At 50.3% G+C, this 24,946-nt stretch overlaps 1 protein-coding gene across 6 annotated transcripts in view; it reads left to right on the forward strand.

Moving 5' to 3' along the window:
• RGS6 (regulator of G protein signaling 6) overlaps positions 1–24,946 on the forward strand; it is a 629,079-nt gene that overhangs the window by 589,600 nt on the left and 14,533 nt on the right. For 3 of the 6 annotated variants that reach the window (XM_047862123.1, XM_047862127.1, XM_047862129.1), the window contains one exon: positions 5,623–9,165. The exons of 1 other annotated variant lie outside the window; for it this stretch is intronic. In XM_047862123.1, coding sequence (XP_047718079.1) covers positions 5,623–5,673 — 51 coding nt within the window. In that variant the 3' untranslated portion in view covers positions 5,674–9,165. Of the gene's footprint in view, positions 1–5,622; positions 9,166–18,575; positions 18,673–24,946 lie in introns of those variants that run through there. 2 more of the 6 variants (XM_047862124.1, XM_047862128.1) reach the window with 2 other exon arrangements.

Raw genomic sequence — 24,946 nt, forward strand, 5'->3', positions numbered from 1 at the left:
AAAAAAAAAAAAAAGCCAAATAAAGTGCCGTTCAGCTCCTGAGAGGGATCAGAAAGCTCTGCAAGGGCCCAGGCGCAATACAGACTCTGGGAATGGATCTTGCCACAGGCACCCGCCCCCCATGACTGAAGAGTGAGGAAGCCAGCAGCACCCTCTCCGCCTGTGCGGCTCCCGCCTAGCCCTGCTGCGGATTAGCAGTGTGTGATCTTTGGCTAGTCCCAAGACCAGGTTTTTCCCTTTCATCTGCCCCCGCCCCCACTCCCCTTGCCCGGAAGTTCAACAGAGGGCCATTTGATGAGATGAGAGATGAAGTGTTGGAAAGCTCTTTGAAACTCTTCTGTATTGAGTATGGATTCTGCTGCCATCCTCTGCCAGCTTCTAAGACCCCTAAACTACCCCCAAGCAAGTGGCACTCTCTCCCCAGTCTGAAACAGCACTGAGAAAGGAGATGTTACAGGATTCCCATATGCCCTTTGGAAATCATGCCTTTTGCTTTGCTCAGTTGGAGAAGGGGCACCAGGGGCGCCAGCCTCCAGGGGAGTCACCTGATGAAGTCAGGCAGGTTCTTGACTTCTCTCCTCCCGTCGAACCCAAGCCCGGACCCTTACCTTCCCACCTGGCTCTTAGGCTCCTGACTGCTCTCCTCAGCAAGGCCGCCCAGGCCTATGATTGCACACACTCATCATTTATGAACCTGAGCATGATCTACGCACGGGTGACCCTCAGGCTCCTTGAGAGGACAGCTCTGGAGCCTCCCACAGAGGGCTACTGTGGTCATCGGGTGAGCCCCAATCAACACTCTTTTCATTAGCAAGGATGAAAAATGCCTGCGTCACAACAAAGTGATCCATCTGGATCACTGGACGAGAAACAGTGTTCCACATTGGTTCTATTGCAAGTTCTAGTTTCTCTAGCAGAGGAACCCAGGTTTCTCCTACCCGGGAGTGGGGAGAACTGGATTGAGCCCAAAGGCCAAGTCACAGGGCTAGCAACTGGAAAGGAGTAAGGAGTGGGAAATTTCAAAGCAGAGATGTGATAGCTGGATTTTTTCCCTAATTTTTCTGTTTCCTTTTGAGGTGTAATTACATATAGCAAAATGAACAGATCTGAAATGTGTGGTTCAATGAATTTAACAACGGTATGCACCAGTATAACCTACACCGCATGACCCTGGAAAGTTCCCTCACGCCCCTTTCCAATCAATTCCATCCTTCTCCTCCAGAGGCAACCACAGTTGATTTCTATCCCCATAGTAACGTGGATTTAGGCTTAGGGGATTTGAGATCTGTAACTTTGGTCTTAGGTCATCTGGGCAAATCAGCTTGAGAGTCTCAGCAGCAGCTCAGATGTCCGTACTCCGTTAGCATTGGAAAGGGTCCTGCCCGAGTCCCCAGTGCTTGGCTCTGCTACCCCCCAATATGCCACCTGACCCCCAGGGCTACTCTCTGAGCCACAGCCCTCTTCCCAGCCAAAGAGTTTAGCCTCAGTCGCCCAGGTAAGTAAGCGGCAAAAGCTCTTGGTAACCCGGATCGTGCATGTTTTGTTGATTAATATCTGGAAGTGCGATGCACAGAGCCACAGCATGTCGAACAGCATGTTGATTTTCTTTAAAGCACTGCACAAAAGGGCGCCATTCCTTTTGTGCGTTTCCTTTTAGAAACAAAAGATTTCATGACCACCTTCTTCCAGACTTCTAGCCATCAAGATGGCCACAGAGCTGAAATGATTAGTCAGGGTGGAGGGTGGACGTTTGCGAACCTAGTCCATCACATTGAAGGATTCTAATTCTATTGGATTAACTTTGCCAAATGTCTCGAAGGTGAAAAGCACTTTGTCTGTATGCAAAGCTTTGGTGTCTCTGGAATGTACCTTCTGCAGTTTGGTTCTTAATCACTGTATATTTTCTCACTTGGACAAAGGCTGCCTGCTAATAGCATTTTCAACCACCTTCAGCTGCTTCGCTCAGCTACGCCAAGGCCTCAGGCTGAGCTGGCTGCAGTTTCCTGGCACCATGGTCCGTTCCCAAATGACCGGCACTGGGGAACATCACACATTCACACCCTGAAAAAATGGCTTCCCCTGTAACTATGCAAGATGCTAGGCAGAGGGGGAGTTACTGCTCTCCTTCCTAAGTGTTTTCTACAGAATCATCCAATCGGAGGCAGGGCTGGGGGTGAAGAAGAGGGAGGAAAGAGCCCCAGAGGGTGCAGGGCGAGAGATCTCTTCTCTCCGGACAGAGCAGGTACCTCTGGGGCTCCCAGCAAGCCCCTAGCAGCATAGACCTTGGGGCAGCTCATCTCTGAACACGGGTAGCCTCTGCTGTCAGATTTCACTTTGATCCCTGAAAATTACAGGAGCCTCGGCTCTTCAGAAGAGAGGCAGCTGCTGAGCCAGTGTGATTGCAGGATTTCTTCCCCAAAGCCCGAGGCCAGGCAGCTAGCCATGCCTGCGTCCTGCATGAATAACCACCTTCCAGCCTCACCCCAGAGGTCACTGGGTAGCGGACAGATTGCAGTTGGACTGAGCTACCCCCTGAGCCGACCCGAAACCTCACGACCTCCTTTAGCATCAGAACTGGCATTTGAAAAATGTGTGCGTGCAGGGGTGGGGGGAGGGAGATAAAAATGCCAAGGAACGCCACCTGGATTGCTGAGAGGCTGGGAACAATCTCAGGGCAAGTTCTCTAGGCTGGCCCCAGAAGTCCTGAGATATGGAAGCAGTTGGGGGTGGGGGGGGGGGGTGGGCAGGGAGGAGAAGGCATTGACGGCAGGCCACAGGTCCTTGGAGTCAGAGCCATGAGGCTGAGCTCCAGGGCTCAAGCAGGAAGAGATTAATTAGCGACTCCAAGCCCGGCCCAGCCTTTTCTATAGAACAGGGAGGGGTAGAGGGTGGGGGACCTCCGGGCCAAAGGCACCTAAAGCAGACAGTCACACAATTCTCCAGATACAGAATCTCCAACCTCCCTCAACCTACAGCCCCCTCTCCAGCCAAAATGACCTCACTAATGAGGAAGTAGCTGTAATGAGGGTTTGGATGCCTGGTAAACCTCTCCCTCTTTGTTTCTGGGCTTTTAACATGGGCACTGGCAGTGCACTGTTATTCAGAAGCTTTAGTCATTTTTTTTTTCACATCCGCCAGCTAAATCAGAGCCCCCAAATACCATGTATGGCAAAACCAGAACATATACATTTGGTGACAGAACGTGTAATTTGTTGCCCTGGTGGAAAAGGGACAGAAGGAGAGGGGGAGGAGCCAGTATACGGTACAAGGTTACTGCAGCAATAAACAGCACCAAGAGGCAAGCAAAATTCCTCGGTGCCTTTCATACGAGCAGGGATGGATGTGGGTAAAGGGTTTGGGGGAGGTTTATTAGAACCCTCGGACCAGGAGACCCCTAAACTCATCAGCTCCACATTTCCCCCGAGAGGACCTCGCGCACATACCCACACTTCCTGCCTTCAGGCCTGCATCCAGAAGGCACAATCCCAGGTGAACCAACAGGATGACAAATGCCTCCAGCTCCGTCTAAGAAAGGGCAGTCAAGGAGAGTACCAGCCATGGGTGTGCCTTAGAATCAGGGCCGGGGCAAGTCCTTGAAGGTCAGCCTCCGCCAGCTGTGAGCTCTTGTCCTACCCGCTTTACCCAGACAAGTAGCCACCTTACTTTTAGTGATTTGCAAAGACTGGCACTGCAACACTCTAGGATTAAAAAAAAAAAAAAAATCTGATTAAAAAATCCTTACCCTGGTATAAATGCATCCTGCTGCAGGCTAAGTTTAGTGTATTTGAAGATCCAGATAAGGCCGCTGTTGGGGAGATTCTGTGTGTGCCCGTGTGTGTGTGTGTGTGTGTGTTTAAAATAGGGGAGAAAAAACGAAGTTCCGTCTCACTAGTGAACGTGAGGAGTGAAAGAAAAGGGGATGTAGATACAAGCTTTCCAATAGCTCCTGAGGGCAATTCCATTTCTGGACAAGCTCCCATGCCTGCCATCAGAATTCTCAAAGTCAAGCTGGCAGGTCCCTCAATGGAGAGCTAAGCCAGATGACCCATTGTCTTGCATCCAGCAAACTCACAGCCCTTGTTCATTTACTAGATGTACCCATTATCCATCAATTCATCAATCAGCCAGTTGATTGAGTACTCTACCAGGCTTCACAAACCTGATCAATTTTTTTTAATTACATCCAGCTTGCACACAGCCAAACCCAGTAAACAAGACGAGCCCTGACACCCCACTTGGAAATGAACATGAGGAACTGCTGGCCCTTGCAGTCTCTCACTACCAAACAGCACAGCCCATGCTGATGAGGACCATGTGCTCGCCTTTGCAGATGGCAAGGGTGTTGCTGACCCGATGTCAATGACAGCATGGGGTTTGAGTATTTTCTCAGACACAGTGATCAGTCCGCTTGGGTCCAGCCACACACTCGTCTAGACCCCTTCCCGATGCTATGGATTTCTCTTTTTTATTTTTAAATGTTTAGTGTTGAGAGGGGGCGGGAGGGATAGAGAAAAAGGGGCGGGAGACAGAGGATCCGAAGCGGGCTCTGTACTGACAGCAGAGAGCTGGATGCGGGACTCGAACTCACGAACCGTGATATCATGACCTGGGCTGAAGTCGGACGCTTAACCGACTGAACCACCCAGGTGCCCCACTATGGATTTCTTAAAAGGGTGAGCAGGGAATGGGCACAGAGTGTGTCAAAGAAAATAAGCAGAATGACTGAGACTTACCCATCCTCCTCCTCATCCATCCTCTCGGTGCCCAATCCCACACTGGACGCTCCTCGGCCACCACCCCCCCGGGAGCAATAGAGGAATTGATCTCTCTCAGGATCTCCGTGCCTCATGCACCAGGCCTTACCAGCCAGGTCAATTTTTTCATTTTTGAGAACTGCTACGTGGGTTACAAGTGCAGGGTTTGTAGACATCCTGATGTGGGGTCAAGTTCAGCCCCTGGGTACCACAGACGGAGAGCCAGGAACATAGGACACGACAGGAGTGCACTGGCCTGGGTCCTGCAGCAGCCTCAGCTCACCGGCCTGGCTCCCAGCCTTGGCAAATGCCCCTGTATTTCCACAGTCCCAGAACCGGTCATCAAGACAACCCAGAGCCTCTCCCAAGGAGGGCTCACTGCCGCCTTTCAGAAAGGATCCTAAGTCTTCTGCCTTCTTAAGACTAGTTCATTCCTTAGCTTCTAATCACCCAGATCCTTAACCATCACCTACTTAGGTCAACCCACCTCCGTCATCTTCCCACTCCCCAGTCTACTTTTTCCTCCCTTACTTGAATAAAATCAAGTTCAGGACGGGCCCATAAGCATTAAGAGACACTCTACCTAAGAGTTAAAATGCCTGGTTTGGGGTAAGATTCCCACACCCCCCAAAGGACCAGCAACACACCTTGGCCCCCCAACCTGCCCCAGAGCCCTGCCTGTTCCAAGTGCTGGGGTCAAGGCTCCCAAACCCAGAGATCAACAGGGTCCCGTAGCTAAGTCATTCGGCCTCCATGGCTCTGGCAACAATTAATTCACCTGTCTGGCTCTCTGTCTCTGTCCCTGTCTGTGTGTGTGTGTGTTTGTGTGTGCACCTGTGCGTGCCAACTCTGTCGCCTGTCTCTGCAGGGAAAGTCGCTGGCGGGCAAGCGCCTCACCGGCCTGATGCAGTCCTCCTGACGGTCCCCGCCGCAGGGCCCGGGCCCGACGACCCCACGGGCAGGCGGCGGCGCTCCACATCCGCGGACAGAGTTTCCCTACGGGGAGATCTGGTCACTGTGAAAGAGAAGGAGTGAGGGAGATGACGGGCGGCAGAGGGGAGACTCGGTGGGTGCCCGGGGACACCATGCAGAAAAAGTCCACAGAGCCCGGGGTCGGCCCTGCAGAGGCCCCTGTTTACAACCCTCTCTTCCTTGTACAGCTGTGCGCCGACACCCCATTCTCGAGGAGGCCCTTGGCCCTAACTCGTTCGGGGCACAACACCTGGCGGGGCTCCTGTCGTGACTCTCACTTGAGGTCATATCCTTATTATCGCCACTCTTCCTTCTGTCTGGGGGACCACGCCTTCCGGCAGATGCAAGAGCCACCGGCAGGCCCCGAGCACCCCCAGTATTACCCCCCCCACCCCCCACCTCCGCACCGCGGCCAGTGCGCCCACAGCGCCCCCTAGAGCGACAGCCGCTGCGTCCCAACGGCCCCCTTTCTGGCCCCGCCCTGGCCCCCATCTGTGCAAGGACCCTCGTGCAACGGGCCGGTGGAGGCCACACCGCTGAGCAACCCCGCCGACCGCTCCACCTCCAGGTTCTTTCAGCCCCCTGCAGGCCGACTTTCCGGGGGGGGGGGGGTCCCCACGGGGCGTGGGGCTGCCCCCTGGTCCCGTCAAGTGCCTCCAGGGTCCGACACCACAGGAAGCACCGGTGTGCGGGAAAGAGCTCGTGGTTTAACAGCCGTGGAGGTTCTGACCATCTTTGGAAACATTTATTATTTCCGAATTTATTCTGGTTTCGCCCCTTCTCCTTGGTTTGTTCCCTCGTGTTTTACTCAAAATAAACATGGCCGTGAACTCGGGGGCACTGGGATCCTCCCCTCCGGCAGCCCCCTTCCCCCGGGGTTGGGGGAGGTGGCTGGGGCATAGGCATGGCCGAGCCCCTGCAGGGAGGGCCAGGTCTCACTTGTGTCTGAAGTTGGGTCTGAGTTGGCTCCAGAGGGCCTAGGCCAGGACCAAATGGTTCTCTGCCAGCCCAGCAAAGTGGTCCCTAAACGAAGTGGACCATCAAGGGGGAAAGCAGACACAAAGAAAAACCTGCAAAAACCTGCAAAAAAACCCACTTGCACTCCCTTCGTGTGTATGTCAAAACGACTATCTGCCAGTTGGCTGTGACGTAATACATGTACATCGCCGAGTCAGGTGCCTGACGCGTAGTAGGTGCTTAGCAAACGGTAGCTATTACTCTCGCGATTATTGTTGTCATCCTTGTGACTCCCGTGAGCCCTCAGACAGCGGTATTGAGCAACATGTTTTTGAATTCAGACACTCGCTCCACCTGCTAGAACTATCCTTCGATCTATTTTTGGCCATAGGTGAAATTTTTCCCTGGGGAGTGTATAAACAGCAAACACAGAAGCAAAACAAACAAACAAACAAAAAGCGATCACTTGGTGTTTCTTTACTTACGTAGGCAAATTCACCAGCTGGTGACCAAAGTCTCAAGCTTGTTTGCAGACCCCGCCTCCTGGGTGCTTCCATGACCATCTTTGCAGCCCCACATCAGTGCGGTCATGTGTCTGACTCCACAGGGCCCTGTCCCCACGGCACCAGCCTTCCATCCCCCACAGCAGGGCCATTAGGAAACTTGGCTATGGCTGTACCCTTGCGGGTTTGTGACCACTATGCCTCAGTTTCCCCCACTGGCGGTAGTTGCTCTGTCTTCCAGGTAGAGTAGATATTAGGGAGAGGACATGTGTTGGGTCCTCAGGTTGTCTCCAGCGGTGGATAGACCCGGACTCTTGTCAGGCACTCCCACACCCTGATGTCACACAACCTCAGCACAGACTGTGGCCCTAGGAAGATACTCAGAAACTATGTGATGAGTACACGAACGAAATGAAGCCCTATCCCATGTTATGGGGTTTTTTGACTCTTCTCCTTGTTCTGCCTTTTTTTTTTTTTTTTTTAAATCTCCTTGCTTTTCACACAGGACTCCTTTTTCAGAACCAAAATGCAGTTCAAGTTTTTCTGCACCCAGTATTGCCCCAAAGAAGCTCCTCCCTGTCAGGGGTCCCCAAGCTGTGTTGACATCAAGGCACAGGGTATGTGGACAAAGGAAGTTCCAGAACAGCAGCACCTCTGTGCCCTCAGTTACCCAGGGCAAAGGCCTGACTGCCCCCTGCACTCCCCCATGGGCTGTGGACAGAGCGAGTTTGGCTTCCCCAGTCCCCCTGGCCACTGCTCCTGAGCGATGCTGGCTGAGACTTGGCCAACCCTGGAGGTCCCACCCGGAGCCAGATGGACTGCACCCCCGAGATGGTGCAGGCTGAAGGTTTCCAAACACCTCTGGGGACCTGTTCTGGGGGCAGGCAGCAGATTCAATAGAGGTACGTTCAAACCCAGAGCAATAAGTCCCCTCACCCCACCTCCCAACCAGGCATACTCGGTCCCGTGACCATCGTGTGCTCCCCAGTAGATCAAACCAAGCAACACGGGTGGGAGGATGGGGTGGCTCCACCCAGCTGGCCAGTCCAAGGTCATCTACTGTGCAGACCTTCGAATGCAAGCACACTTCGAAAATACGGTCTTGGCGGGTTCCCCATTGGCCTGGTCTACACAGCCAAAACTTCAAACCAGATTAGACTTCTGAAGGCAGTTTTGTAGCAAAACAGGTCTCCCTGCTTCCAGAAGCTTCCTTAGCTCTCCTGCTGGGCAGAGTCTCTGGACCTGCGACTCTTCTTATTGAGGGCTCACTGGACAAATATCCTGTTGGCAGCCCCATAGTCAAAGCTTCAGGGCAGCCACAGAAGTGACCACCCACCCAGCAGCGTCAGACGCACAGGTCCCAGGCACTGGACATCTGACTGAGATCACCTTTGCCTCAAGGGAAGAAGAAAACTTGGAGGTTGGTGCATGTAAATGCCCAGCAGCACCCAGAGGGCCTGGCCCAAGCAGCGGTGGGGAGAGGGCTCCTTCCCTTGCAGAAAGTGATGTCCTGTTCTGTCCGGTGCCGCTGTACCCCAGGAACACGGTGGGGCCCAGCCCAACGGTGCCATCAGCTGAGAGGGGCTCCAGGCCCACCAAGGCCTAGAGGTCAGGTACAGGCCAGCACCCCAGAGGCCCCTCTCACAACTCTGAGTTGTTGCGTAGACCAGTGAACATGTGGGGACATGCTCCGGCGGCGGGCGGGGCGGGGGGGGGGTTCTTCCTGGCAGGATTGCTGGTGTGTTTAAACTACCTCACCAACAGGACATTGAACCAGGAGCCTGCCACCATCAGGCCTTTTTGCTGTTTGTGGAAGTTGATGTTTCTCCTAAAATGTGCCCCTCCCATTGTGCTCCAAATGCATGGGCTTCGAAAGCCACCACTAAGAAGCCTTGCCCCTGTGCTGGAAAGGTTAGCGGGCTGTTGGTCTTTGGACCTTGCAGAGTGTGCTGGGGGGGGGGGGGGTGTTCCAACAAGGTCCAGGAGCTGGAAAGCCCTGGGGTTGGGGCAACATAATGGGCCACCAGCCTCCAACAGGGCTGGCCAAGCTGAGAATGGAGCAAGGACCATGTGCGGCATAGTTGAATAGTGGTCAGCTGAATCCCTGATAACTCACCCTGGGACCCTCTGAAAAGAGTTCTGTGCTGTTGTAACAATGGGAAGGGCAAATGCCAGCAGCCTACTCATTAGTACCACCCAGTGATAAGGCCTCCCCTGGGCAAGGCCCGGAGGCCATCAAGTAGCAACGTAGCAAATGTAGCAATAAGGGGCTCGGGGCCTTAAAGGGACAGGGTCCAAATGATCCGGTCTTGGCCCTCTCCCCAGTCCCAAGGAGGGCTCAGAGCCAGCTACCGTCAGCTGTTCAGGGAGGACTCCTGGTCTATATTCTATGCCCAATCACAGCATGATCACAGACATGTCGGAATGGCCTTCTCATAGTGCATGTGGTTCTCATTAGTTTATTTTTCTGGAATTTGGGGATTGGACCCCAGACCCAAACATGCTGGTACAGTCTAAAAATAAATGACTTGAACCCACTATAATCCAGCTAATTCTGTGTGGCTCCTTGGTCTGGGGGGTTATTGGGCAGGCTTTACTGCTAGAAATAAAAAAAGGTACCACCTCACCTCTTTCCCCACCCACACCCAGCCCCATTAATATCACACACACACACACACACACACACACATACACACGGTCTGGTTCCCCCTCACTGCCCAGCAGAAAAGCTCGGGAAAGCCAGATCTCTGGGGTGTGGGACTCATCCTGGTAGGTTGGGACAATGGTGTCACTGGAAGGCTAGAGCCCCGACCCTGCCAAGTTCTCCTTGGCTGCGTGGCCTCTGTGTCCCCTTGTTTGTGCTCAGCCACAAAACCCAGGGGCCTGAAAAAACGTCAGCAGTGGCCAGACGCCGCTATGATGCCCTTAAGTAAAGTCCCAAGGTTGAAGTCTGCTGCATACAGATGGTGCTCCTCATAGAGAACCTTGGTTTCCTGAGCCACAGACAATCGCATCTCCCACTAACGCCGAAGCAGTGGGGCTCTGAGAGCCCGGAAGTCAGGTTGACAAAAGGCAAGAACGAGGTAAAAAGGAGCCGCGGTGCTCGCAGCTCCCTTCAGTGGCAGAACCTTTGCTCCCGGAAGGAGCAATGATCTTAGAGGATTGTGCCTTTAGTCACACCTGCATGGAAACCAGTTTGTCTCCCAACCCCGGGCCCACCTCCCAGAGCAGGACTTCCTGCCCCACACGGTCAAGACCAAGTCCACACCTGCCACGGTGCCTGAATTGTCAAGTCTGTGGCGTACCCTGCTGTCGGGTCTCGGCCGCCACAGAAGAGCCTTCCTTCTCTGTCCTCCTTGATCAAGGCCACCACCTCGAGGGAACCCGGAACTTCTCCTACCCAGCAGAGCCACCTGGCTTATTTCCAGAATCGTCCTCTAACAAGCTGTCACTGCCCGGGTATCCTGCTGACCACCAGGAGCAGAGATGTGCTCAGGTCCAGGGGACAGGTGGGGATTGGGACTGCCATTTATAACACTAAGAGCTGTGCCCACCTGGGAATCTTCCCCAGGGACTTCTGGCACAAAGGGCATGAGGCTACCCCTTCCTTGGTGCCAGCTTCCAATTGCTCACTAGTCCCAGCTTCCAATGCATGTCTTAGGACCTTTTCTGGGATGTGGCAGCCTCCAGGCTGTGTGGCTTGGACAAGCAAGCAGGATCCCCTCTGAGGGGCATGCCCCCTGCTGGCCACAGAGCACTGGTGGCACGCTTTCCCTCCATCTGCCTTCCTGAGCAGAAGTGCCCACATGAGGGGCGCCTGTGTGGCTCAGTCGGTTGAGCGTCCGACTTCAGCTCAGGTCATGATCTCGCAGCTCATGAGTTCGAGCCCCGCGTCAGGCTCTGTGCTGTCAGCTTGGAGCCTGGAGCCTGCTTCGGATTCTGTGCCTCCCTCTCTGTCCCAACCCACTCGCATTCTGTTTCTGTCTCTCTCAAAAATAAACATTAAAAAAAAAAAAAAAAGAAGTGCCCACATGAACTCCTGGCTTCCGTTCCTGGGACCTCCAGTGCACGCAGCCTGACCCTCCAGTGCACGCAGCTGGGCCCCTTCCCTATACCCAGCCCTTCGGCACGCACAGTGGGATCACAGGATCTGTCCCTGACTCTCTATACTGGGGGGAAGGACTCCCTGGCCAAGGAGAAGCTACAGGGTCGGGCTTGTTCTTCTTCTTCTTAATGTTTATTTATTTTGAGAGAGAGAGACAGAGACAGAGACAGAGACAGAGTGCAAGCAGGGGAGGGACAGAGAGAAAGAGACACAGAATCCGAAACAGGCTTCAGGCTCTGAGCTGTCAACACAGAGCCCGACGCAGGGCTCAAACACATGAGCTGTGAGATCATGACCTGAATCGAAGCTGGATGCTTAACCGACTGAGCCGTCCAGGTGCCCTGGGTCTGGCTTGTTCTAAATGGGCTCAGGAGGGTGGAGCGGGGGGAGCTCTACATGAGCTCCATCTAGAACAGCACTCTCCGTTTGCTTTTGCTGCCTTAGAGCACGGGCTCAGGCCCCTCGGAGCCTTGGAGCTAGCCTAGCTAGGTCTAGCCTATCTCAGCAGCAGACAAAAGAAAGGAACGGCCCCTGATTGCACAGGCTGAGTCCCACCTCTTCACTTAGTTTCCTTGTTTGTAAAACAAAGATTAGAATTTTAAAATCTTACAGTTGTTGTGAATGAATACAGAGGGCTTGGCCTCTGCCTGGCACATAGTAAGTGTTCATGAAATGGGGCTGGTCTCGGCACTGGGAGGCGGTGAAGGTGGAGGGCCTTTGTAGATCCCCACCCGGCAGCTTTCGCAGTGGCCTGGCCCCTGAGCGTTGGCTCTTCCTGCCAGCGGGGAGGCTGGCTGCGGTTTCTTTGTGGGTGCAGGTAGCAGCCTCTGCCTGTGTCAAGCCCCTTGCTGTCTTCTTCCCAGCGAGGGCCCGGTTCCCTGACTCTGTGTCACCTGGATGGTCTCAACAGTCTTGTGTTAGGCCTTAGTAAATTGCAGAGCAGAAGGCTAGAGGGCTGCTCCTTCAGACGCTGGCTGGAAAATGGAAGTAGGATTCCATGTTCTCTATCTAGATTCCCATTCTTCTGACAGGCCTCTGTGGCTGTTTCACTGGGATTTGGATTCTGGGCTCTTATTCAGAAATAGTCCATTCCAGGCCAACGATTCAGACGGCAGAGCTGGGATGAGCGGCTGTGGGCAAGGCCTGTCTTCCGAGGAGGTTCAGCGGGCACATGCATGGCTGTGGAGGGAGCGGCCTTGTTCCTAAAATGGCGAACCACACGCATGAAGCCTGTTTTTCCTCCTTTGCACACGACATCACAGAAAGATTATTCTGAGTTGGGGAAGGGTAGGAAGAATCAGGGAAGGGAAGTTTCAAAATGAGATGAGGCCCTGGGTATCGCTGCCTGTCGCCCTGCCCGTGACTGTCCCCCCAGGGGAGAACCAGTGAATCCTGGCACTTGCAGGGATCTTAGAGATTTTCTAGTTAAATAGTGAATGTGAGCGTGAGTGTGTGTGTGTGTGTGCGTGCGCACGTGCACACATGTGCTAACTAGTGTGTGAGTGTATTTCACATTTTTGTGTTTATTGAAGTATAATCTTACATGCAGTAAAATTCACTCTTTTAGATACAGTGTTTTCCATTTTGAGCAACTTACACAGTGATGTCACCACCACCAAAAATCAAGATAGGGAGTAATTCACCCCCAAAAGTGCCCTTGTGGCTCTTTATGGTTGATCCGTTCTCCCCACCCACTTGCTCCTGGCCACTATTGATCTGTTTTCGCCTTTTTCAGAGAGCCACATAATGGAAATTATACAGTGTGTGGCCTTTTGGATCTAGCTTCTCTCACTTAGCACAACACACATCGTTGCATATATCAGTAGAACATTCCTCCGTGTTTTGTTTTTAAACATAAAGAAACAGGCCGAGCGCCTGGGTGGCTCAGTCAGTTGGGCGTCTGACTTCAGCTCAGGTCATGATCTCAGGGTTCCTGGGTTCGAGCCCCGCGTCGGGCTCTGTGCTGACAGCTCAGAGCCTGGAGCCTACTTTGGATTCTGTGCCTCCCTCTCTCTCTCTCTCTGCCTCTCCCCACCTTGTGCTCTATCTCTCTCGGTCTCTCAAAAATAAATAAATGTAAAAAAAAAATTTTTTTTTAAAAAGGAAACAGGCCCAGAGTAGGGAGACAGAGAGGAGACACAGGAGCAGGGCCCGGAATTCAGGTCCCCACTACCACCTGCCCCACAGGCTCATTGGCCACGGCTTCTTCAGTAAGAAGTCGTTTTTTTAAGCCTCCAAAATCCACGAGCTGCTGTTTGAGAAAATACATGATGACAACCCGTACACTGAAGAAAATGCATGATTATTCATCTACCAGAAACTACTGACTTGCAAGCAAAGGGAAGCAATCGTGCATATCAGACTGAATCTTTATTCAGTTAGCAAGTAGTGCTGTGTAGACCACTCCCAATGACTCTGGGCCTTTCCCAGTCCTTTCCCAAAGAGATTAACACAGAATAATGAAGTGATCAAAGCTACCTGGAAGCTGGACCAGACCCCACGGACATGGAGATCCAGGGTAGGGTGGAATGGGCAGAATGGTGCAGCCATGAAACGCAGGCCAATATGGCAAGATAATCCGGAATCATCTTGTATATTTCCTGTCTCATACCTAAGTTCCAAGTGAGTGAAAGACTGACAAATGCTTTGCCATAAAGTCAGGGGTCCTGTGATAGAATTTGCCTATAGAAACTGAGTCTCCCATGCCTCCAGACTATTAGAATTAAAAATTCATTTAATAGTCAACTAGCCCAGAATCTTCATTCTAAGAATAGGAAACAGAGAAGTAACATACGGAAATATGAAGTAACTCACATAAGGTTACACAGGGCTATGGCAGGACAAGGGTTAAAAGACTAGGCCTCTGAGTCCCACAGACCTACCTCTCCCTCAACCCCTCTACTCAGCCCTTGCACTCAGGCCACATCCTGGCCTTTACTGTGTGTGCTGGAAGGTAGACATAGAAAGTGGATGGACCCACTTTTAAAACTTACTATAAAGCTACGGTAATCGATGCAGTATGGTACGGGTGTAAGGATAGACATATAGGTCAATGGAATGGAATTAAGAGTCTAAAAGTAAATCCATACATTTATGGTCAATTTATTTTTAACAAGAGTGCCAAAAGAACTCAGTGGGGAAAAGAATCGTCTTTCCAACAAATGGTGCTGGAACAACTAAATAAAGTTGAAAAAATGAAGTTGGACCCTACCTCACACCATACAAAAATTAATTCAAAATGGATAAAAGATACTAATACTATAAAATTCTTAGAAGAAAATATAGAGATAAATTTTCATGACCTTGGATTAGGCAATAGTTTCTTATATATAACACCAAAAATACCAACAAAAACAACTAGGTAAATTTGACTTCATCAAAATTAAAAACTTCTGTGCTTCAGGGGCACCTGGCTGACTCAGTTGGTTAAGCATCTGACTTCGGCTGAGGTCGTGATCTCACAGTTCATGAGTTTGAGCCCCACATCAGGTTCTGTGCTGACACCTCAGAGTCTGAAGCCTGTTTCGGATTCTGTGTGTATCTCTCTCTCTCTGCCCCTCCCCTGCTCACTCTATCTCTCTCTTTGAAAATAATAAACATTTAAAAAATAAATAAATAAATAAATAAAAACTGTGCTTCAAGGAATACCATTAAGAAAGTGAAAAAAAGGGGTGCCTGGGTGGCGCAGTCGGTTAAGCGTCCGACTTCAGCCAGGTCACGATCTCACGGTCCGTGAGTTCGAGCCCCGCGTCAGGCTCTGGGCTGATGGCTCAGAGCCTGGAGCCTGTTTCCGATTCTGTGTCTCCCTCTCTCTCTGCCCCTCCCCCGTTCATGCTCTGTCTCTCTCTGTCCCAAAAATAAATAAATGTTGAAAAAAAAAATTTTTTTTAAATAAAATAAAATTAAAAAATTAAAAAATTAAAAAAAAAAGAAAGTGAAAAAAATAATCCCTAGGCTGGGAGAAAATATTTGAGAATTATGCAACTGACAGGTACTTATATCTACATTATATATCTCTTAAAACTCAATAATAAAAAGACAACACAATTAAAAGATGGGCAAAGGATTTGTGTAGACATTTCTTCAAAGAAAAAAATGGTCAGCAGGCACGTGAAAAGATACTCAACATCATTAGCCATCAGGGAAATGCAAGTCAAAAACATAATGAGATACCACCTCACACCCACTAGGTAGGCTATCCACAAAGAGACAGATAATAAGTGTTCATGAGGATGTGGGTAAATTAGAGCTCTCATACACTGCTGGTGGGGATGTAAAATGGTGCAGCCACTTTGGGAAACAGTTTGGCATTTCTTCAAAAGGTTAAACATAGAATTGCCATGTGACCCTGCCATCCCCCTCTTAGGTATACACCCAGAAAAAAATGAAAACATATGACCATACAAAAATTTGGACACTAATATTTATGGCATTATTCACAATAACCAAAAAAGGGAAATAATCCAGATTCTGTCAATTGATAAATGCATAAGCAAAATATGATATATCCATACAATGGAATGGCCATAAAGAGGAATGAAATACTGATACATGGTACAACATAGATGGGCCTCGAAAACACACTAAGTGAAAGAAGCTAGTCACAAAGGACCATATATTGTATGATTCCGTTTATTTGCAATGATCAGAAAAGGCCAATCTATAGACACAGGAAGTGGATTAGTGATTGCTCGGGGCTAGGTAGAGTGGGGCAGAAGAGGGGGCAGAAAAGTCATTGCTTAGAGTGGAATGTGATGGAATTTCTTTCAGGGGTGATGAAAATGTTCTAAAATTGATTGTGGTGATGTTGCACTACTCTACGAATATACTAAAAACCATTGACTTGTATGCTTTAAATGAGTGAGTTGTATGGTATGTGAATCGTATTCTAATAACGGAGAGCGGGGAGGGGGAGAGGAGGGAAGGAAGAAGAAGGACAAAGAGGAAGAGGAAAGGAAGGAGGAAGGGAAGAAGAGAGGGAGGCGAGATCACTATAGGCCAGAGGGAAATCCAAGCCTGTTTTTCTAAGTCGCCAAGAGAAGAGCTGGTCCCCAGAGAGTGTGGGCGGAGGTAGACACAGAGAACTTTGAAATCCTATCTAGTGGCAAAGACAGGGTCAGCAGGTGCCAGGTCATCCCAGAGCAAGTGGTCTGTTTCAACTGTCTCTGCCTGCCCTGGGAATGCAAGTCCTCGAGCCCCACCTTGTAAGGAACTAATTAAATTATGTGGATTAGTGGTCTGCTGGATAAGAGAGCCACTCAACACACTCTCCCTCATCCAATGTGAGCCTTGTTTCCCAAAGCTTTAAGCCCTAGGGACATTCAAGCTGTAAGAGAAATGCCCCGGATGGAGTCAGAAGACTGAGGTTCTAGTTCTGGAGCTGCCACCATTAGCTGTGTGGCCTTAGGCAGCTCATGGTACCCCAGGCCATCTGGGGCAAATGTTAAAAAAAAAGAATGCCAAGCCTCACCTCCACAGGTTCCAAATCAGAAGGTTTGAGAAGGACTATGCAGGGATCTCCATTTTTAGTAAGTAATCCTATCTGCACAGCAGAGGAAACCATCAACAAAATGAAAAAGATAACCTTCCGAATGGGAGAAGATAGTCACAAATCACAAATCTGAGAAGAGGTTAGTAGCCAAAATATATAAAGAACTCCTACAACTCAATAACAACAACACAAAAACCAAACAATCCAATTGAAAAATGGACAGAGCAACTGAACAGACATTTTTTTTTTCAAAGAAGACGTACAAATGGCCAACAAGTACATGAAGAGGGGTTCCACATCACTAATCAGGGAAATGCAGATCAGAACCACCCTGAGATATCAGCTGACTCCTGTCAGAATGGCTAACATCCAGAAGATAAAAAATAACAAATGTTGGTGAAGATGTGGAAAAAGGGAACCCTCGTGCACTGTTGGTGGGAAAGCAAACTGGTGCAGCCACTTTGGAAAACAGTACTGGTGTATCTTAAAAAGTTGAAAAGAGAGAGGCATCTGGGTGGCTCAGCCACTTAAGGGTCCAACTCTTGATTTCAGCTCAGAAATCTTTTGAGTTGTAAGCCTGAGCCCCCAGTTGGGCTCTGTGCTGACTGCAGGGAGCCTGCTTGATATTCTCTCTTTCTCCACCTCTCTCTGCCCTCCCCCACTCGTGTGCGCCCTTGATCTCTCTCCCTCCCTCAAAATAAACTTAAAAGAAGATTTTTAAAAAATGGAAAATAGAACTCCTACATGATCCAGGAATTCCACTTCAGGGTATATAGATCCAAAGGAAACAAAATCATTGTCTTGAAGAGACATTTGCACCTTCATGTTCACTGCAGCATTAACAATAGCTAAGACACGGAAACAACCTACATGTTCATTAACAGATGAACGGATAAAGAAAATGTGAAAAGAAAGAAAACATATATAATAAATCATAATAATAACACAATAAAGAAAATACATATAGGCTCAGCTTTTGGAGGTGACTCTGCTGGGCCAGCACCAGTGCGAAATAAACTGTCTTTTCTGATTAAAAAAAAAGAAGAAAGAAAAGAAAGTACATGTAAAATATTATTCAGCCGTAAAAGAGAAAAAAAAGGGCGCCTGGGTGGCTCTGTTGGTTGAGCGTCCGACTACAGCTCAGGTCATGATCTCACGGCTTGCGGGTTCGAACCCCGCGTCGGGCTCTGTGCTGACAGCTCGGAGCCTGGATCCTGCTTCGGATCTGTGTCTCCCTCTCTCTCTGCCCCTAACTCACTCGCATTCTGTCGCTGTCTCCCTCGAAAGTAAATAAACATTTAAAAAAATTTTTTTAAATACTCCCATTTGAGACAACATGAATGGATGTTGAAGACAAAATAGACAGAAAGGGCAAATACTGTATGATCTCACTTATATGTGGAATCTAAAAAAAGCCAAACTCACAGAAACTGAGAACAGGTTGGTGGTTGCCAGAAGCAGGGGTGGGATATGGGAGAAATGGATAAAGATGGGCAAAAGGTACAAACTTCCAGTTATAGGAAAAGTAAATTCTGGGGATCTAACACACAGCATGGAGACTATAGTTAACGATCCTGTACTGTCTATTTGAAAGTTGCTAAGACAGTAACTAAAATGGTGATCATTTCACAATAAATACATCCATCAAATCATTATGTTGTATACCTTAAACAAATACAATGTGATAGGTTAATTACATCTTGATAAAACAGGGGCAAATGTAATCTTAGGCAACTCCAATACACAGTCAGATGTGATCCACTGAACTAGATGTTTCCTATGTTTTCTTTCAGGCTGAGAACTGTATGGGAAGAGGGTTTGATTGAAGTTCAGAAAAGGCATATAACTCCTATCCACTTCTCCAACCAAAGACGGAGGGTAAAGTCCTGTTCGTTGCAGTCTGCCTACACCCAGAATTTTTTAAATCAATTCCACCCCCCTGCACTGGTTCTCTGCTTGTCACCCTCACAAAGCGACCAATCCTGGGTTCCCCTTCTGGAAAAAAGGTCCCTCGCTTAGGGGTTAAGGATGCTCCATGTACACATGCACGCGCACATGACTGGGAGCCAATCTATTGAGTATCAAATGCTTGAGTACAAGACTTTGCCAACATGAACCCACTGAGCCTGAAGATGAATCTATCAAGTCAGGAATAAAAGGAAAACGTTGGGATCAAACCAAATGACAAATTACAAATTGGATCAGTGGCTCTTCCTCTAGCTCTGCTGGGGAGGCATGTTATGAACTCTCTGGACACACCCAGTAGCTGGCAATACACACACACACACACACACACACACACAAGGCCCCTTCCTGGTCAGGCATGAAGCAGAGGTGACCTTGACACTTCTCACTCCTAAGCCTTTAGCGCTAAGACTCGTGACTGCACTCAGGAGTCTGAGCTTTGGGCTGGAGAAAACCAACTTTCCCTTTGGCTCTCCCACATGGTGCCAGCTGGCAAGCCCACAGAACTTATGCCAGTTCACTCACACAGTGTTCTGTGCTATTCCCCAGTCCCTGCTTCCCCTCCCACCCCTCCACGGTGTAGCCTCCTGCTATGGCAGAATAGCAAAGACCACCCAGCAGCTGGCCCCACAGAGGAAGAAGGAACTGGCAGAAGGCAGGAGTAGATGGGAATGAGGCAGGATTTGCTAGCTGACCTGACAAATGACCCAGTGGGCAGTTCTAATGGAAGGCCTATCGAGGGAAATTTAAGTCTAGAAGTATCTATTAAAATTGGCCACGTGACAGGTGTTGTGCTGCCTGCTGAGCTTACACAGTTCAGTAAAAGTGGCCCTTGTCCTCAGAGACCACACCTTCTAGTAGAAGATGCAGATGTGTGTAACCAACCAACTGGGACCCAGGGCAAGAGGGGCACAGGTACACATAAAACGCATGTGGCAAAGGCAAACTAATTCTACATGGGAAGGAGAGAGGAAGAGAGGCATGAAAATTTCTGGCCTGTTTAGGGCGCAGTGAGTGAACCCGGCGAGTGGAACATGAAGAGGGTGAAAGAAGAAGAAAGGTCAGAGCTACAGACCAAAGAGAGACGTCATGATGGGCTCAAACCAGGGTAGGGCCTGCAGTGAAGGTGGAGAGAGGGGACAGACTCACGAGATGCCATGGGAGAATAGGAAGCCCCGTGGTAACTCAGTGAGTGTGGGGGTTGGACAGGGAGAGATGAGTGAAAGATGTTTCAGGGGACTCAAGTCAGGATGAAGGAATGCCATGGGGCCAGGAGACCGAGTCCAAAGGGGCATGAGAACAGAGCTGGCTGGCTAGGAGAGGGCTTCCTGAGAGCGAAGGCAGTGAGGGAGGGGAAAAGACAAGAGGTGTTCAAAAGGGCGTTTCACGTTTCGTATTTCAGAGGGGGAGGATTTGGGGTCTGGCCATCGGGGTAGTAGAGCTGGCGAGGAGCAGGCAGGTCAAAGTGGAGGAGGTAAGGGGTCATCCCAGTGGATGTTGAGGCCACTTGGGATGACAGCGGAAGACAGAACAGAGGCAGAGCCTAGGAGGTGGGGACCAGAGTCCTTATCCTAGGGGAATATGGAGAGGTGATCTGGAGGTTCGCAGATGGGGCCACTGAGGCTGAGGAGGGGCAGACTACCAGCTGACCTACCTTCAGATGGAGAAGGGCTCCTGGGCAGAGCTCCTCAGTCAGTGGCCTGAAGAGGGCCAGTGAGAGATGGACATGCCTGCCTCCAGACTCATCCAGATTGCCCTCAGCAGTACATGTGGGATGACCCTTTCTCCCCCACCTCCATCACTTCTGGAAATAAAAGCCAGTCCCATTTGGAAGCCAAGGCTGTGTGTGGTGCTCAGCCCCAGGCTGGATGAGTTCTGCTCTCAGACCTCATTTCCATCTACCCTGTTCCTCTCTGGGAAAGTGATCTAGGATGGCTGGAAGCTCTCCCTCCTGGTCTTCCAGGGCCATCTGGTGGGACTGCCTCTCAGGAAAACAGTCTGATGACGGTATCCCTGTAATTTTTTAGTCAGCAGACCCCTCTGCGGGGTTCAAGGCCTCTTACCAAGTTCCAGTCTCCATGAACACGGCTGAGGAAGGATTCTCCTTTGTTCGTGGCTCTATCACCTTTTTGCTTTCCTTTCCACAAAAGCAATACACATTTTATTCTCCCAGTTTTCCTTTTTAAGGCATTTCCTCCAGGCCCTTTTAAGCCAGTGTAGATATGTCTCTGGGCACATAAAGGAGGGCACCTATACACATGGGGCCCACCGTATACGGAGTTCCTGAGAGCAAAGAAAGATCCCGTGGTTCTCTCCCCAAAAAGCGCATACAGGGCCTTCAGCAAACAGCATCATCCTGGAATCTGTAATAGAAATAGAATAAATGATGCTGATTTATAGCAGAAGGACCCAGGTTTCCAACACAGTAAGGTCATTCCTTCAGTGCACCATTAAAGCAGCCGATAGGTTAGGACAGATCTGTAATTTCGTAGAATGTCTTCTGCACCTTGAAGTATAAACACTTTGGTTGGTTCTAACCATTCGGAACAGAACTGTTTGCAGAAATGTCAACAAAACGAGTATCCACAACAAGACAGCTTTGCGATATGGTGCAGTTGTGTGAGCCAGGCTGTGGTCCCAGGACACAGACAGCCTTGGAGAGTAGGAATCTGTCAACCTGGGGTTCTCAGCATGGTGGATCCAAGTGCCTTCTTCCAGGCCCTCAGTGCTCCTGACTTGCTGTCCACTATCCCTTGGGAAGAATAAACGATCTTCAGAGGAGCTCTAAACCCCTGCAAATTTCACGAGTAATATAAATTTACACCAAATTCTAAGTCTGGGACCCGGTATGAGAGCCCGAGGCTCTGAGATGCCTTATGTATGTCTTTCAGGTGAAATTAATTCACCTGACAGCATTGACCTCTGCTGCCGAGAACTCTTCCCTCTTATTTCTGGAACTGTTGGTGCCATCTGAAGAGTCAGGCTGCTGGCAGAGGGCCCCCAGGCTCACGAGGCTGAACCCCCATTTTGTTTATTAAAGTCATCTTCATGCATATCGGCACTGATGTTCCCATCACGGGGGCTGAAACAGGCGGGGATTTTGTTGATACTAACAACAGAGCCCTACACTGTCTCTGACTCAGGAGTGGTACCAAAGCCATCGGTAATTTTCTCTTGCCCAGAATTCCATATTCAGACGCATATGAAATTCATATCTATACGAAATTTTTCTGAGCGAATACACTGAAAGTTTGAACTGCCATCTGTTAGGGGTGGTCTCCTGTGCCTAAATGCTGGACATCTGAGCAAAATCTCTTCCAGAAGAAACAGAGTTCTCTGCATGTAAACATGGCCAGGGTTCTACATTCCCGTAGCATTCACCAGCTTCTAGCACTTACCTCTTACCTCTCTTCCACCCTTCCTACCTCCATGATTGACCCCTTTGTACCCTGCCTCTGAGAAGCACACACATTTAGTGCAGCTCCCTTTCATATCATGTCCAGGCAATAGCTGAAATGTCCCCAGAAAACGTCATTATAATTTTAAAAAAGCTGGGTTAGGTTGCCCGTGTACATAATAAAAACACACCCGAGGAGCTGTGTTCTCACACCTTGTAGCTGCCTGGACCGTGACACTAGAGCTCCAGGTACATGTGCCCTCTGAAGTAACACCTTCTTTTCTTTCTTCTTCTTTTTTTTTAAATTTTCTTAATGTTTTAGTCGTTTTTGAGAGAGAGACAGACAGACAGACAGAGTGAGAGCAGGGGAGGGGCAGAGAGAGAGGGAGACACAGAATCCGAAGCAGGCTCCAGGCTCCGAGCTGCCAGCCCAGAGTCCGACGCGGGGCTCGAACTCACAAACCCTGAGATGGTGACCTGAGCCGAAGTCGGACGCTCAACCGACTGAGCCCCCCGGGCGCCCCCGAAGCACCACCTTCCGCTCAAGTCTGGAAGGTGAATTCCATTTCCCAGTGTCCTTGGAAGAAGCCCAGCAGCACAGTCCCCACTGGAGAAGCCACTTCCTCATGTCACTGAGATGCTATTTCCAGATCTGAGGGACACGGGAACAACTCAGATTAGTGGCTATCTAACTCAGGCCATCAGCCCCCGTAACAGACATTGCTTTCAAAACACGAATCACACCTCACTCTAAATGGAGGAAGAAGCCAGAGTGTGTCACCTTCAAGGCAAGTGCAGAGGCTTTATGAGTGGTCTGGGAATCGGCACAGGATAAAAGCCCCTCCCGTCCCTCCGGGGGTTGGAACTCTTGACCTCTTCACTGCCTTAGCTCTCACAGTAAGCGGTTGCTATTAGCTACACCTGACACCTGGATTCTGACTCAGGGCCAGTCTATTGCTCTCTTCAACCCAGAACACAAACAGAACTTCATTCCGTTCATTTGAGAGATCCATATTTTACTAATTTTTTTTTGGGGGGGGAATGCTTTTTGAGTTTTTCTTTGGCTTGGGAAGAGCATCACTAAGCTTCAGGGACACAGCCGTGTCCTCCTCCTCCGCCCCCCCCCCAAATGACTGCCTCCCTTGGTGATACCCCATGGCCCCACCTCCCAACAGCCTGCAGCCAACCTTAACTGATCCCCCCTTCAGCCTCCAGCCCCACTGGATATCGAATCCTGCCAGTTCTGCTCTGCTCCATTCTTACTGCCTCTGCCTCTGACCTTGACTGTTTGCAGTAACATCCCTGTCTCTGGCCAAAAGCCTCCACCACTATCGAAATATACCCATTTCCAGCTTAAAAACAACCTCGGCATCTCCCTGTTGCCATCAGAATTCACTCAGCTCCATCCCACAGTGCTTATCACGCCCTCATGACGTGTCAGGCTAGTGTCAAGGTTAGCAAGGTGTCCGAGGCAGAGTCTGTGCCCTTGAAGAGATCCCAGGAGTCTTCCGGGGGCACAGGTGCATACATGAGCATGGCTTCACGTGAAAAGTGCTCAGGGGAAAGGAATGGCAAAATAGTTTGGAATTCCGGGGGCCGGAGGTTGAAGAAACCACAGAACACTGGTAACATTTGCACTGAGGCTTAGGGGGCAAATAGGCATCTGTCAAGTGGACACTGATGAAAGGGATGCCGAGGGATCTTTCAGGAAAGGAAATGACCCGGGCAAAAGCACAGGCCCCCGGAGTGGTCAGGGCCTCTGAAACAGGTAATCGTTGTCCCTGGCCATCACTGCACGTTCCACATGCATCATCTCCAGCAGACCAGGTGGGAAGCCAGTCATCCAAGTAACAAACCCAATTCAGAAGGCATCCCCCTTCCTACAGACCTACTCAGGGGCTAGGGAGGGCAGGAAGAGGAGGAAACGTCCAGCCCTGATGTCCAGAGACATGACAGGGAAGCATATGGACCCGTCTTCAGTGGAGTCTCTCTGGGGACAGGCATTCCCACAGCCCCAGGGCAATGATATCCAGTGACGATGACCAGCCGCGCTGATGTCCTAGAGACTTATCCCTTAGAACGGTGGTCGCTCGGCACGAACCAAGGGCCACAGGAGACCCAGCAATGTCTCTGAGCACAGAGTACTCACAGTCTCGGGGCACAGATGAGACTATGCAGAGGAAGAGCAAGCAGGCAGCATGTAATGAAGTGCCCAGCTGCAGGTGGTAGCCGTGACCCAGCCCTTGAGACCGTGAAGGTCAGCTCGCTGTGGACTGGAGTCATCAGGGACGGATTCAAGGGACGGCTGGGTGGGGCATGAGCTGAACAATGGAGGCTGGGTGGGAACTGGACGATAAAAAGGGAGACAAAGAACACTGTCAGCCGACTCCTGAACGAGGACACCTAGTTCCTTAGAATTAGAAAAGGCTGAGGAAGAGGTGTTCCCGCCTGCTCCTCCTTGAGGCACCTTGTCGCTGTTCAGGGCACTTCATCCGTCCATTTCTTCAAGATAACTTGATGCTCATCCATCCAGATTCTTGGCCATCACAAAGCCCCTCCTGCAACCCCAACCATCCAGGCTCATAACTGGGTGCTGTGAGGGCGAGAGAAAAGAACTGAATGGAAAGACTGTCCGGCAGACGCAAAACCCTCTCTGCGCTGCCTCTCCTGACAGCGACACCTTTCCCTGGGAGGCCAGCATCCTAAATCTTGAAACGTTTTGCCTTGGGGCTCAGGGAGGGGACAGCCCTTCCCCCTGACCCTGTATCTCAGCAAAAATGTCATCCCCGCCCAGGTTGACAG

Source organism: Prionailurus viverrinus, chromosome B3 (genome assembly GCF_022837055.1).
Source record: "Prionailurus viverrinus isolate Anna chromosome B3, UM_Priviv_1.0, whole genome shotgun sequence".
NCBI classification, from domain to species: domain Eukaryota; kingdom Metazoa; phylum Chordata; class Mammalia; order Carnivora; family Felidae; genus Prionailurus; species Prionailurus viverrinus.